The sequence below is a fragment of the Sceloporus occidentalis genome, unplaced genomic scaffold, assembly GCF_023333645.1.
Source record: "Sceloporus occidentalis isolate IW3139 unplaced genomic scaffold, rSceOcc1.0.p SCAF_147, whole genome shotgun sequence".
NCBI lineage: Eukaryota > Metazoa > Chordata > Lepidosauria > Squamata > Phrynosomatidae > Sceloporus > Sceloporus occidentalis.
Window position 1 is genome coordinate 884,652 of NW_028317127.1, and position 16,283 is coordinate 900,934.

General features: G+C 41.0%; 1 protein-coding gene across 1 annotated transcript; it reads right to left on the reverse strand.

Annotated features, from left to right (window-relative positions):
* Positions 1-437: 437 nt before the first annotated feature.
* LOC149280789 (chloride channel CLIC-like protein 1) lies at positions 438-14,781 on the reverse strand. The gene is made up of 11 exons (XM_089500095.1): positions 14,644-14,781; positions 11,260-11,400; positions 10,181-10,291; positions 8,388-8,492; positions 7,933-8,154; positions 7,346-7,486; positions 6,515-6,605; positions 4,793-4,890; positions 3,211-3,357; positions 2,420-2,701; positions 438-611 (listed from the first exon to the last, which is right to left on the reverse strand). Exons 1-11 carry the CDS (start codon positions 14,779-14,781, stop codon positions 438-440), a joined length of 1,650 nt encoding a protein of 549 aa, XP_089356221.1.
* Between the last annotated feature and the right edge of the window lie 1,502 nt (positions 14,782-16,283).

Consider the following 16,283-nt stretch of genomic DNA (forward strand, 5'->3'; position numbering starts at 1 on the left):
TTGCTAAGCCTTGAGTTGAGAGGCAGCCTTTTATCTCATTGACTTGTTATGAAAGATGGAGCCAGGCAAGCTGCTCCAAGATGGTAGCTCTACATGATACATGTGGGGAGGAAAAAGTCTTGTTTCCTCGCAGATTTAAGCATAAAACGCGGTTCTAGATACAGTATCATACATTGCTGTGGCTAATATGCTGCTGCCCCAGTAAATTATATTATGTCACAAAACTAGAACTGTTTTAAACAGCACAGTATTTTTGAAAATGCGTCTTTAATCTGATACTAGTAATAAACAATTGGTGGGAGTTCTTGGCGAGAATGCATCGCGACTGGCTAAGCTGGTCCTTCTAGTAAGACAAAATATTTCTTCTTACAGTTTGGAGAACAAACCCCTTCAGCCCCAGCTTTTCAGATCGGTATTACTTGTCTAGAACTTCCCATTTAATACAGGAAGCTACTTACGGCGTGCCTCAACGTTTCCACGTTGGCCTTCCTTCTTCTTAGTTCAGAGTCTGAGGAGGTGTTTAGGTCCCTCTGGCTTGGCTTTTTCTCATCTGCAGACTTTATTTGTGCTGTTGGCTTCTCTTCTGGGTTCTTTTTCACTTCATGCTGTCTCTGTAGTCCACAGGAAAAAACGTAAACATTTTGTGATACAAGCGTGATTTTTTTTCCAGAAGAGAAAATTAAATTATTGTAGCTTTCACCTTTAATCCCCCATTAATAGCTGTGTTGGTACAAGGGAAGATGGCATCTTTAGGAGATGATCACCTTTTTGTATACTGGCCTAATAAAAGGCCACACTGGGGACCACAGAGGTCTCTCCATTCCGTGTGAGGAGACTTCTGGGGTCCCCATAGCTGATGTGACTCTACGTCCAAGTGATAATTGGGCCTGCATAGAAAAAGTCATAAACACTCCATATTCTCTGAAAAAATGTAAATGGGTTTATCAAATGCAAAACAAAATGCATCCTTAGAACAGACCCATCATTAATGTTAAACTACATGGACGTCTGGTGCACACGTTTCTGAGGATACATATTTTGACATGGCTATGTCAACACAAAATATTTGTAGTAAGTTGAGATGGAAAGCATAAAAGTGTGTCTTATTCTACCAACATCTTTTGAATTACAGTGTAATTCATGTACACCCCCTTTTGGTAGAGATTTTAAGAGATCAGCGAGGTAGGAACTCTGATACAGCCTGGAAGCTCCAGTAATCAGAATACCGTATTTGCTCGATTATAAGCCGACCCCTCAAAATCTGAATATAAGACGACCCTATAGGAAAAAAGTTATACCAGTAAATGTTAATTCACGTAAACATTTAAAAAAAAACAAAAAAAACCAAAACTATGATTGAGAAAAATATTTTGTTTTTATTTCCTTTTTTTTCAACCTGCCCCCCCCCCCAGTTATGCACATCTGCCCCCAGGCTTGCCACTCTGCCCCAGAAATGCCTTAAACCCCCTATATGCCACTGTGCCCCATGATATGCCTTTTAACCCTCTAAATGCCACTGTGCCCCATGATATGCCTTTTGACCCCCAATGTGCCACTCTGCCTCCAGAATTGCCTTATACCCATTCTGGCATTTAGGGGGTTAAAAGGCATATTATGGGGCACAGTGGCATATAGGGAGGTATAAGGCATTTCAGGAGGCAGAGTGGCGTATAGAGGGTTAAAAGGCATTTCTGGAGGCAGAGTGGCATTAAGGGGGTTAAAAGGCATTCCATAGAGCACTCTGCCTCCAGAAATGCCTTATGACCCCCATTTAACACTCCCTCCCCCTTCCTCCTCCAAACTTACCGGAGCTTCTGAGTCCCCGGTGCGTAGATCAGCCGTGGAAGATCTGCACGATGGACGCAGACAACCCCCGCTGATAACCGCACCTCCTCCCGGCTGCAGCGGAAGTTGTGTACGCGAATTGCGTAGAGCTCTACATGCTGCCCGGACAACACATCGGAAGTCAGAAGCACTGGAAAGTTGGGGGGAGGGGCTTAAGACAGGAGGATCCAGGTCCCCTGCATCGCTGCGGGGGATCTGGATCTTAGTTTCATAGTCAGACATATTTGAGGTCTGATTATAAGACGACCCCGATTATAAGACGAGGGGTATTTTTCAGAGCATTTGCTCAGGAAAAAGCCTCGTCTTATAATCGAGCAAATACGGTATATTACCAGGTCTTCAAGAGGGGACTGTATTTGGTCCTGCTCCAACACCGCCCTTAGGCTAGCTCCACCTCTTTAACCCTTCCTATTTCCAATAAAATGGAAGAGGGTTAGCCAATACTAGCAATTTCCTAGATATTTTGAAATTCCTGTTGCCAATGGATACATCACAAGGCTGGTGGCTTAATCATAAAAGCTGCTCTTCAGGGGAGGAGGCACATCACAAGATGCCAACTTTGTTTATAACTCACAATGTCTTGTGGCCTTGGATCAGCTCTAGAACCTACAGCATCAAGAGTCTCTGGCTCCGGTAGGTAATGGTGCTGCCTTTCAGTTGTCCCCCTGTCCCTCTGCTCTGTATTGTTGTGGTTTCCTCTTTGATAGTTGTCATTGAAGTTGGTATTCGCTTTAATAGACGGGGTGAAACCTTGTCTCGGAGGGTCCACAGCATGAGGCTCATCTCTGCCTGGACCCGCTATATGACGGATCCTGTTGATTTGACCAACCGATGAGCCAGTTCCGTAGCAGAAGGCCTATTAAAAAGTACAGTTCCATAAAACATATGAGCAAATTTATCAAAAAGGAGCCCGCTATGGAATAAGTGCAAACAGTAGAGTTAGGGCAGCAAGCTAAAAGGTTTTATAGGAATACCTAGGATAAGATATAACGGTAGAATCTATGCGGTCAACTGTTTCAAAGCCATAAAACATTTTTAAACAAGAAAAAAAATACGTTGGGGCACAAATACATCCAAAGCCCACATATTCGCCCTCACACCTAAGAGGCAGAAAAGCTCAAGAGGTGAATTGACAATCTGGGGCATCGTTTCCAGCAAAGATATGCACACAGCAATCCAGAGGAACAAATGATTAGACAAAAGCAACTTTTTGTGCCATAAGAGTGTCTTTAGATAAGAGCAAAAAGGGCTTTTTTCAAACCACATTTTGTGACATAGGATTGTTCAATACGGAAATGTTACATGACAAAGACAAAACCTATATACATATAGAAAGGAATGAAAAAAAAAAAAAAGAGCACTTACCAACAGAGCAACCGCCATGAAAATCAAAACCGGGACTTGTAAAATGATAGGGATTTCTGAAAGCAGGGCTCGTAGAAACTCGCCAATCCCCTTTCCCAAGTGCTTTAACGGTTCGGTTATAAAATCAGTGAATGTGAGAGCTATTGCCTAAAAAAAAAAGGAAAAGTATATTTCCAGAATGTGTTTTGTAATGGATAGGATGGGAAAAAACAAATTTCAAAGGACCTCTCAGCTATCATAAGCATTAAAATACGTATGCCCGCTGGACTGCCCCTTTAAAGTAAAACACATTAGGTTTATTTAAAATAATCCACAACGCAATGAGCAGCGCAAGCTGCTGGAAATGCTAATTGAGACACCAATGTTGGCATTTCAAGGTGAGGCTTATCGCCCAGCATCTCCTTCAAAGGGCCACCTAAAAGCTGCAGCAATATCATCTGAGCAGAAAGCAGTCCCTTGCCGGGTTGGCAAGTATCACTATGGAGTAACACTTAGGAATTTACCAGCCCTAGAACTGAATGGTTAGTTATAACCAGACTCCAAATTCTGGCTTATATAGCGGTACTAAGCCAGGGTGGTCACTCACATAAACCTAAAGATTAAAGAACTTTGGTCCAACTCATGGCGGTGGACCTGTTATGAGAACAGGCACACTAGTATGTTTATGCAGCCATTTCTAACACTGGCAATGCAAAAGTATCCCAGTGCCTCACTGCCATCCTTAAAGAACCATCATAGCATTCTCCCACCTTTGCCCCTACTGGGTGTAGGAAATAATTAAATAATTGGGTATTTGCAAGTAATATTTATTTTATTAAATGTATTTTTGTTAGAGAAGGCAAGTTGAAATTTTGAGTTTACCCATCAACTCAACTTCATCTGAACGTCAAAATAGCTATAGTTTCCTTTATAAAGCATCTGGGGTCTCAATCAACTTGAGCAACTCAGACTTGAGATCAGACTTGTGATCTGGTAGTTCACCTTACACTTTTGACTATGAGTTTAACATTCTGGACAAACTTGCATCCACCTGAAGATGTTATTTAAGGCAATATTAACAGCATCTAGGGCAGCTTTTGTTTATTTCTTATATATTTGGTGAAAGTTTTGGGTTTTTTTTCTAACCTACACAGGAATGGCGCGATGCATAAAAAGGTGATTCTGTTTGGAGAGACTGAAAGGTGGTGGGGAAAAAAAAAATTGTGATCCCGAAGGGTTTAATTTTAGGTTTAATGTTTCATCAGTAAGGGGTAGGTCTACTACAGCTCTATCACATCTTTTACAGAAGCTTAAAGTAATTACACACTAACAGGAGAGGGACTGTTGCCAACCTAAACCATTTTATGCTCATGTGTGTTACAAAAAGTAGTTTTGGCTACAACAACTCTGGGTTGTTGGCTGGATCAACCCCATAATAATAAAAAAAAGTATGTGTCCTGGATAATTCTCTTTCCCGCACATAAATAATTTGAAGACAATAAATAAATTAAATCTATCTATCTATCTATATATATATATATATATATATATATATATATATATATATATATATATATATGTATAAACTAATAGTGAAACTCACCTTAGTTATTGGGACCTTCAATGCCGGATTTATGTTGAGAGTTTTAAAATATTCCACACAAGGATCATTTCGAAAGGTGAAAGAAGACCTCAGCAAGTCTTCATCAGATGAGAAAAAAAATAGAAACAGCAGAAATGTAAAAATTAAAATGATACATTGATTAACAGCATTACAGAGTTGTTTAAGCCACTAAAGGAACCTCAGGTGTTACTGCTTCTGCTTCTGGCATGTTTTGTAACGTGACGTAGGAGAGAAAGGCCTACTGATCGGGCGCACCTCCCTGAATGCTCATGGTTGGAGAGAAACACCTAGCAGAAGTGTGCTCCTCCTTGAACGCTAGTAGTAAGAGAGAAACATCTACCTAAAGAATGCCCTTCCTTGCTAAGATGCAAGCTTCTGGTTCACTTTCAACAGATATGAGCTGGGTCTGGATAGTGTTAGTGTGTGTGAATGTCTGGGGGGTGTTTTGAATTCTTGATCAAACCCCGAGAATGTCATGTAAATCTGTTGGGTGTCCGTTATGGCGCTGTGAGACCTTCCGTCAGACCTGCAGCCAAGCTCTGTGGACAGATTGCCACCAAAATCACCACAATAAAGCCAATACAAAGAGCAGTGAAATGATGCAGTCTGAATCCAAATCAATCCAAAAGGTAAGAATTGTCACAGTTCAAATCAGCAAAATATACACCCCATAGGTCACTATGACATTACTATGTCACTGATGTCATTTTTATATCATCGGTAGTTCATTGAAGAAGCACATGGGAAAGTGAACTTAAGTTCAAAGAACTTTATCTTGTATTTTGCGACTTTTGTGCAGAAATTAAGACCGGTATTAACAATAACTTTTTGCCAGTGATTATACAATAAGTTAACAAACATGTATCTTATCTGTTTTTCTGAAAATATATTTTATTTTAAAAGCGACTCTAGCCTCACCCCTGCTCTGCAGCCACTGCTGGTAGCCAGAGGAACGTTGTGTTAGCCGCCACGAGTTGGCAGCACAACCCTGATTCATGAAACCTAGATTTTGACGGCAGATAAGAACCATTTGGCGCACCTAGCCTGCCCATTTTCCTGATGTAAAACTCGTGTCTTGTTCTTGTTCAAGTCCTTGTTCTTGTCACAGATTCAGGATTAAAACGTATTTTATCCTTATTTCATTACACAATTTGTCTTGTCATAATAATGGGTACAGCATAGGTCATCACACTAGCAAAGTGTGGTTATGGTCCAGTTTTCAAGAAAAAAAACTGGGAGTCTGGGATAAAATTTGGAATAAACACTAGAGAGGAAAAGTATCTGCTGATTGCTTTAAACTCAGCACTTTGCCCCGTTATAGCTCTTAGGTATAAAAGGAACTTTTCGTAATATTTGATGGACTGTAGCAAAGATTATACGGTTAAGATTTTCTTAAGAACACATGACTGCTTATACCGTTTCCCATCTTTACTTCATTTGAGGTAGTCAGTGCCATCAGAATAGTGGCTTCAAGAAGTTACCAAGCCTCCCATTAATCCAATGCCAACATGTACATAGATCGTGTAGATTTACTCCAATCTCACTGAAATCTTACACCTTTCCACATTCCCCCAAACCATACACATGCTCCATATGTTTGGGATATATGTCAACACACAATGACATCACAAACTTCAGCAATGTAATTCCAGCCAATCATATTCAGCCCCACATTTAAACATTTGGATATAGGTGTCTCACCAACTAGGCCCTCCGTGAAGCTGCTCTTCTCGCTGCAGCTGTCATACTTTCCCAGCTTTGCCAACTCAGCCTGCTGTTCAGCATATTCCACCTGCAATATACACACGCTGGCTATTTAAATGAACAAAGAAATATACAGATCTTTTAAAATGTCATACAAGTGAATACAGTGCCCTGCAAAAATATTTCAGATCACTTGGCAATATATATATATATATTTGTTTTATTACAAGTCAGCTAATGATAATTGATTTTGAGGTTCCATGATTTTATACGCAAATATGTGTTTTGGTTTTTTTTTAGCCTAACTATAGTTGTATTTAGGTGAAAATGTTTTACTATGTCTAGGGAAAACTCTTCAGGAGACGTTAAGCATTTTATAGCTACGTAGTTTAAAGCAAACCATGCATCACGTGAAAAAATGGAATCATTGCAGAAAACAGCAAAGCATCCAGACAAAATGCAAGACAATCTGGACAAAAACCGACCGATCAGTATTCACCTATAAGAGAAGTAGATTCTGTGTATTTAAACACACAGGACTCTGACCTGATTGACAACCTGACTAAACCACAGAAACAGGGTACAAAGCGTCAACATGTATGGGTATGTGTTTGGCTTCTTGGTTCAAATGTGTTTGAGAGCCCAATAGTATACTACTGCACACCAACCAATTATTTAAAAAGACCACCTGAGTGCTGGTAACTACTTGTGTGAGTAGATATAAGGCAGGTACATCGTATTCATTTCAACAGCAGGTATTCAAGTGATGCCAATGTCAAATCAAAAGGATGGTCCATTTTAAACAAATAGCAGAACAACAATGCCAACCTTGAATAAGTATAACCAGTTCCAGAAGAAGCTAATCACGATGCTAAGGATACAGATACGCTTTATCTGCGTAAACCATCCCACACGCGTCCAAAGCTCTGTAGCCACCACTGAAACAAAGCACAGAAAGCAGAGAAGGATCTAAAAAGAAAAAAAATTATAATAAATGTTACTTAGTAATTCTTATTTCAGGTTAAGGAAATGAAGAATAAAACACTGGGGAGACAGACTTGTGAGAAAAGTATTTATTTAATAGATATGTAGAAAACATGTCACATGCGTCATCTTATACCAAAAAGCTTAATGAATATCACAAGATATCCTGGACTGGCTCAACCGATATGCTTAGGAATCACTGGTGAACAAAATCAAAACTCCTAGAAGCTATATGTTTGTTTTACATTCAGGACATGTGAGGTTTTTATTAAATTATAATAAATACAACAGAAGTAATGATATACATATTATTCAGCTAATAAAATATGTCAAACATACACCCCTAAATTTTACAGCACCTCCAGGTAAATTAAAACTTTTAGTTGAAGGGGGTCCCTCTTTTCCAGGCAGTACATTTTATTTGTTTTTACCATAAAGAGCGTGTATTCGTTGATTCCGATATAATCCTCTATTTTCCATGCCCAGTCTTCCTTATTGTGATGCTTGAAGTCTACCAGGGTTCTGCTTAGAGCATCATCCAGAGCCCCTGCATTCCAATCCGCGTCGTTCAGGAACTTCTGGATTTCCGCTAACATATGCCGGGTGAGGAATACTTGTGCATCGTAACGAATCTCTGGCTGAGACTCATCAGGCTGAAACAAAGAAGGGTCAAACCAGTGTAATAATATATAATATATTATATATATATATATATATATATATATATAAAAACCTTATACCATAAATGGGCAAACGAAAAAAATCTCCCGTAACACAAACTAGTAGGTAAAAATCTATGCAGTTCAAAGCTGTAGTCCATGCCGACCCTTTGCTAAGATTTTTTAACCTCCTGCCCCAGGCCCAGCCCGCTCTGTTCTTTACTCACCAGACCTAAAGGTTCAACTCCACTCAAAATCTTGTTCAGGTAACGTCGGAAAATGGGGTTACTGCTGGTCTGAGAACATTTCTCTTTCTTCCTGTAGTTCTCTATCTACAAGAAAGAAAAAAAAATACCGTATGCTGGGGGAAAATTAGGTTTCCACAGTTTGTCCGAGTGGTTGGTTTTTTGTCTACCACATAGCTCGTATTATTATTCAAATAAATCACTTTTTTTATTCTTTAGTTACTGAAATTAGCAAAAGGCACAGCCATAATGCAATTTTGGCTTCACTTCTCATGATCTCTCAGCGAAGACCTCACATGAGCCTCCAGTAAGTATTCTACTCCAGGATCTAAAGATTCCAGACCATCCACGGCCTGATAAGGGACCATTCTCTCACGGACAGTCTAGAGCAGTGGTTCTCAACCTTCCTAATGCTGTGACCCTTTAATACAGTTCCTCATGTTGTGGTGACCCCAACCATAAAATTATGTAATTATATATTGTGAAATATGTGTTTTCCGATGGTCTTAGACGACCCCTGTGAAAGGGTCGTTCAACCCCAAAGGGGTCGTGACACACAGGTTGAGAACCGCTGGTCTAGAGGAAGGAGATAGTCTGACTTCAAACCCCTCATTTACCCAACCTCGTCTCAAGTACACACCCCACACCCACCAAACCATGCGCTTTGCCTGGAAATGTACCGTATATTCCGGCGTACAAGACGACTGGCCCCCTAACGTTTCCAGTTCAAATATAGAGTTTGGGCTATACTCGCCATATAAGACTATCCCTCTACCCAGTACAACAACCAGCCAATCACGGCAAGCGATGTACCTTACCGGTGATTGGCTGGTTGTTATACAGACATATACATACATACACTGCCCTTAGACACACACACACATATATATAAGTGTATAAATGTGTATGTATGGACAGGCGTATGTTAGTATGTGTAGATATATACATATAGTATATGCACACCAGCTTACAAACACACAAATACCTATACTGCTCTTACACACACACTGACCATATCTCACACCAACATATATACATACACTGCACTCACACCCCTTTCTCATCTTCTATCTTCTTTCTTCCATCCAGTCGTGGGAGCGCGAGGTCTGTCATTTCAGACCTCTGTTTACTGCTCTCTCATCACTACGCGCTGGCAATTGATGCCGAGCGCCGGGACATGACGTCATCCCTGCGCTCGGCATCAATAGCCGGCACGTAGTGATTAGGGAGCAGGGAAGCTGAGGTCTGAAGTGCCAGACCTCGAGCTCCCTAATGTAGGGCTAGTTAGAGGGAGGTCGTGATCTCCCCAACCAGCCATGATCAGGGCTAGTTGGGGAGATCACGATCTTGCACCTACCTCGGCGCAGCCCTGAAGACCGGCCCAGGGGAGGCGGCTTCTCCACTCGCCCCTCCCCTAGAGATTTGTGGCTTCGTGGGGAATCTCCGGCTCGGTAAGTAAGTATACCCGCCGTATAAGACGACCCCCGACTTTTTGAGAAGATTTTCTCGGGTTAGAAAGTCGTCTTATACGCCGGAATATACGGTGCTTGTAATCTACTATTACCAGATGTCTCATGAAATAAAGTAAAATTGGAGTTATATTTATACACACAGACATTCGTCAGCAAACCAGGTAGGATCAGATCGATCAAATGTTGACATTTATATTTGCATACTAATACAACACAAAGTCAAAAGAAGACACATTAAATTAGTATCTTCTAAATAATGAATCATCCCCTCCGAGAAAATAGGTAGCCGAAGCCAAGTCTCACTTGGAGGCGCAGATGGTGCACATTGTTCTCACATGCTTTGAGCTCTGCCGGGCAGGCAGTCTGTTCTGTCGTCTGACAGATCTCTTTAATCGGGGTATCTTCTGTAACAATCTAAGAAGAGAGAAAAAAATTGTCAAAACGTTACTGTAACCCAAACACAGCTGAGGGTTTATACACTAAAAACAGTTCATACGCTTTTACGGGACATTCTTGCGTATGAACTTGTTAGTTACATGGCAGGGGCTTGCAATGTTGTGAATTGACTTCCTAGACCAACAAGATGCTGCCACGGCTAACGAGCGGCGATGAGATGGTAAGACCATGCAAACCACTGAGTGTGCCTTTAAAAATGCATTACCAAGGGCCACCATGATTCTCCTGCCCCAAGGGATGGCTGGATAATACCAAGCAAAACCGTGTCACCGAATCACAGAACTGCTGCTAAACTTAGACCTGATACTGCTGCTTTATTATTTTGTTTTTCATATATTTCAAGTTAAAAATGTATATTAAGTTTAAAATTAAGCATAACTGTATTTAAGGGGTTTTTTTTTTTATATATGTATATAACAATTCTTCTAGAATAACGTTGAGAAGTTAAGGTAAATTTGATCTTGCCCACAATTTCCACGTATTTAGAACTAAATGCAGAATTGCAATTCCTAATACAGTTAAATCCCCAAACCTCTCATATCAATAATTTATTATGGAAATGTTTTTCTTGATTTTTTATTTTTTTTGTCAGGGACGCTTGTCATGTGACACAAAAGCATACCTGATCACCTTCAGCTAAGCTGATATAAAACCCAGTGACCACTCTCAGCCAAACCTATACAAACTCAACTGACACACACACACACACACACACACACACACTTATACTGCCCCCTTAGCGTGTTAAGTAGAATAGTGCCTGAACGAGCCAGTGCAGGCCTGTTCCCGATGCCTGGTTAGGCCAGCTTGGCTATAGTGGGGAGCCAGAGGCAGCTTGAGAGCTTCTTCCCCAGGAAGTGCGGTCTCTACATTTGTCTTTCGTAATTATACCGACCCCCGGGACATGGCAGCGACCGGGTACCTACCTGCGGCCGATTCCTCATCTTTCCTGACGCTGCATCGTAGTTCAGCATGTCAGTTGGGTCAATCCACTCATCATCGTGGAAACTCCAGCAACGGGGGATCAGTATGATGGAGACAAGTACTACCAGTTTCATTGTACACACCTACGATAATTACAGCTTCGTCAATTCAGAATAAAATGCATTAGGCGCTGCGCACATTGTTGGCGCTATATAAATAAATAAAAACATTTAATAAGCTTTACAAGCAACACATCACTAAACTCCCAACACATTAGTCCCAGGAGACGGGGGCAGTGTGTCCCACTGTAAAAGGGAGGATAGAAAAGTACCATCGTATAAGCCCAAAGCCAAAAACATTTTAAAACGAGAAGGTTTTCAGCAATTTCATTATGACTTTGTTGAAAAGGGATTTTCCTGCAGGATGTACCCACACTCACCCCCCCCCAAATTTACATAAAATAAAAACACAAAAACAACCACATTGATATATAATTAGTTAGTATTTACAATTTTTTAGGCAGTTTGTATTATTTTGGTAGGGGCTTGTCAGAGGCAAGCATAGTTGCGTTCAGGAGCAACCGCTACATTTTAACACAGGACGTATATATACGTCCGAATGGTCCTCGAGGACCATGTCTTTATAGGACGTATATATATGTATATATATATATATATATATATATATATATATATATATATATATATATATATGTATATATGCCCTTTGTGGGTCAAGGGGTTAATGAAAGCGTAAGCTGTAAGGTTATCACTTAAATGGAACGCTAGCAAAACTACGAAAATTAATCGGGTCTCCCCAGAGAAAGATGTGTCCTGACGTTAAGCACTCAAAGAGTCAAATGGCCAAAACGATCCAAATGAAACAAGGACATTTTCCCTAACTTGGTTTTGCTTTTCTACTGCGGTATGTATCTTTACATTTAACTATACTGATCACAGCTTTTTCCTAGAACAATACATACATTCTGCTAAAGGCTCCGGGGACGCTTTGCCACTCAGCAGTAAAGCAAGACTTTACAATTCTACCCTAGAGAACGTGATGAACGCAAAAGCCTGGACTGGTTAAGCCATGAAGACAAAGAGCTGGATATGACATCATATTCACACTCTCTACAGTGAGGAAGGCCACAGAGGGGGCATCTGGGGGTGAGGCGTAGGGCAGTGCCCAAGGTTAATACACCAATGGCTGTAAATACTGACATGGGGGCGGCAAAAGCCTTGCTAATTTGTATTGATTGGATGCTCTGCTATTTGCGCAGGTAACATTTTGTAACTCACCTTTATAGGCTTCATCATAAGGACATACTTTCATTTCCCAGATTACGTTACGGCTTCGGTTCAAACACCTTTCTCTGCGCAAACAGCCAACGGAGAAAGAAATATTAGGGATGCTAAAAGAAATGTAAAAACCGACGATGCAAACAGGGAATCACAGCACAGAATGTAAGCAATGAAAGCAAAAACGACCAACAGCTTTCAGGTCAGCTCATTGCGAACATACAAATGTCTGCGCACAGGTGAGAAAAATAGGCGACCAAAAAGGAAACACTCACGCGATCTGCAAGGGTTAAAAAGCACAAAGCTTATAGCTATAAATGCAACGTTTGCATTGGATTATGACCCCCTTTTCTAACAACAAAAAGCAAAGGCTTAGATGTGACTTTGCTGAGAGAGCAGTAGATAAGCGGAACAGCGTTCCAGCAGAAGTGGTAGAGCGAGAGAGCACCGACCTATACCGTAACGTGTACTGTAGTCTTATACACCTCTACTAATCGCACCCCCCCTGCTATCCGTTCATTCCCAGTAACCTTTCACTTTCATTACGTCACATTGCCTTATGTGATGATTCACTACTTGCTATGTCCCGTTTCCTCTTTGTACAACTCTACTTAATATGATGGCGCTACAAATGAATTAATAATAAGTGCACCTGTCGGCACTATGTAAATCATACATATGAGAGTCAGGCAGGTTTTAGGGTCAGAACAATATAAGGCTGTAATTCTATGAGAAAATAAAGTGTCAATAAAAGTTTATTTCTATATATTATGCACTCATATATATATATATATATATATATATATAGATAGATACATAAACACGTATCACCTGGGCCACAAGGGAAGGCTACCCAGCCCTCGATTTCATAAACAGCCTAACGTTATTATGTCACAAAACTAACCCTGATTAATATCCGCGATCTAAACGTACCGCGGGGCTATGCATGCAGGCGACATCCATACCTTAGCGTTTTAACCCCATCAGGTTACAGCGCCTACGGAAAGAGGCAGGTCATGATCTGACTGCCTTGGTGACGTACCAGCGAGCCTATAGAAGGGCGTGACAGGCTCCGGAACGGTTGCTGACAGGAAGTGGGGCGTTTTCCCTCGATATTCCGACACGTGAAAGCCCGCTGGTTAACGCACTGTGTTGTGGACTGGAGGGCAAGTGACGGTGGCTTTAACCCTATTCAATGCCAGGGATCTGTAGCGAGTTGGATGGCATTACGTAATTCGGAGTGCTAAACACCGGACACGAATACTCTAGCGCGATGTCGCCTCTTGTGGTCGCCGATGAGATGGCGCTGTGTATGGCGACGGGGGGCTAGTTAATACACCGCAGGTACTCCTTGCTAGTATGGGGAAATCTTAGTGACGTTACTCTAATGAAAGTGAAACACTTGTGTAACTTATTCTCAAACAATGTCTGGAATTATCGACTATTTTGTCAAAAACAAGGGTGCCCAGATACGAAGAGTCCCGTCCCTTAAACGAGACCCAACGGATCACAGCCTGGCCCAAAAGCTGTTTTAAACTGGGATTGGAACAGTGTGCCAATCCCAGCACAGGTTTTAAGCATTTTGGTTTAAGTAACTGAGTTAATTATCCAGATTGCTTACATCCTGGGGTTGGGTCAGGCTGGCATGAGATGGATTTTATCTAAACCCGTTAAAACATTCACAACGTTTGCTATCATGGAAATGTGGCCCAAAAACCTATGATGATGGCATGAACTCATGGCAGTCCTCAGGGACCGCCATTATTCTTCCCCAGGCTACCTGGAGCCCAGAAGTTCCCAAGTATGGACACGATCCAGGTGCAAAGCGTGAAAACTGGAAACCAACATAGCAACCAACAGTATGATTTAGTAAGAATGGAATATTCCATTGGTTGCTATGGTGATAAAACCACTTTTTAAAGTTTACAGTACAATCACATACTGTATAAGGCGAGGTTTTTTTGAGGAAAAAAATCATCTGAAAGAAATGATCGTGTCTTATAATGAAGATCGGCTTTTGTTTAGAGCTTAGATCCATGGGACCGGTGCCTAGGGGCTTTCACAAGCTCTCTTTCAATGTCTCCCTACCTTCTTCTCTGTGCATTTCCGTGTCCCGGTCCGCTTTGCTGCAGCTCCGCTTCTTCCCTTGCCTCGTCTTATTCTTCTGCCTTCTTTGTTCATCTGCTTATCCCCGGTATCCACTACGTCATCGAGGTGCTTCAACATTCTGGCCTCTTGAAAGTACTTCATAATTCCTCCAATCCAGGGAGAGAGTGCAGCGAGATGCTGCAATACCTGAAGGGCTGATATTGGGGACAAGAGGACGAAGACGGAAGAACAAGAAGAGGCAAGAGCAGGCGCACAGGGACTGTAGCGGTCGGCGACGAAAACGTTGATAATGTGAGAGCAAAAAGAGTTAAAATTTTTCCCCAAATAAGGCTGTCTTAGGTTAAGGCCTTTTTTTTTTTTTTAATTTTCTTTCATTAAGATCCAAAGCTTGAGGGGTTGTCTTCGAATCAAGCAAATAGAGTCCTTCTCCGTACGCTTCAGAGCGGGTGCACATTTGCTCTTTGAATGGGTGGTGAAATAATGATGCAAGGATTCCTCCCTTTGATTTATTAATAGATATTCAGGGGACACCTCCGGGGGGCTTAGAATTTCCAGGGAGTAAAGTATCCAGAGGATTGTTCCTTGAAAGCGGGCGCATCTGATGACCTCAAATGTAAACCATGCAGGAAAAACACCTTGACCACTCAGATATAGAGAGTTGTGAAGCCGTGGGGGGCATATTAATAATGAGAGCAGCTTATTATCCCATTCAGCCTCACCAACAGAGCATGCGTTACTTTGTTGCCAAAAAATAATTCTTATCCTTAGGAGAAGCTGCAGCCCCCCCCCCCAAGAATTCCACTGAGGAGATGGGGGGTGTTCTTTAGAATCCCTCCATGCATTTGAAGCGGAAGAAAGTGAAAATCTAATGGTACCATTCATCTATCAAATGCATTCGATGGCTGGAGACCCTTTAAGTTTTTAGATCCTCCCCCCAGAGAAGAAAGATGGTGTCGCTTTCCAACATTTGATTAATCACCAGATCCAAACATTCTATGGTGAAGTGGTGCCAGAGTGTAATATTTATAATATATATTTATTATAGTCTGCCCATCACTCACGCAATTGAATAAATTAATATTGGATGACTTTATTCATATCGTTGCACAGTTACACTTTTCATAATAACATGTTCACTATAAACGATAGGTAAAAATATCTGCATACAATGCACAGAGAATTTTGTACGTTAAAAGAACAAAAAATAATATTTCAACTTCATATCAAATAAATATTTTTTTTCCAAAAGCATAGTTAGGTTTTAAGTTAACAAAAATAAAAAAATATACAGTATGAACAGAACATTCTAGAAAAGGATTAGCATTTCTAGGTTAGTAGATACAGCTTGACAACTCTTGTTGTAACAATTAGAACACAAAAATAAATAGAAATAAAAGTGCAAGATATTAATATCCAGCTTCGACATCGCGAGGAGACACAAAATAACTCCCATGCATAATTCGAAGCGCCATGCGGGAATTTTGATTGCAATCTCTAAGTGGAGTTCTTGTTATATCTCCGCGAAACGGACAGACAAGCTCCAGCAGTGGACGGGTTTTAGTAGTGTTTATTAAATTAGAATGTAGGAAGTATTGTGGAATTCTAGCAGCGTTTTACCC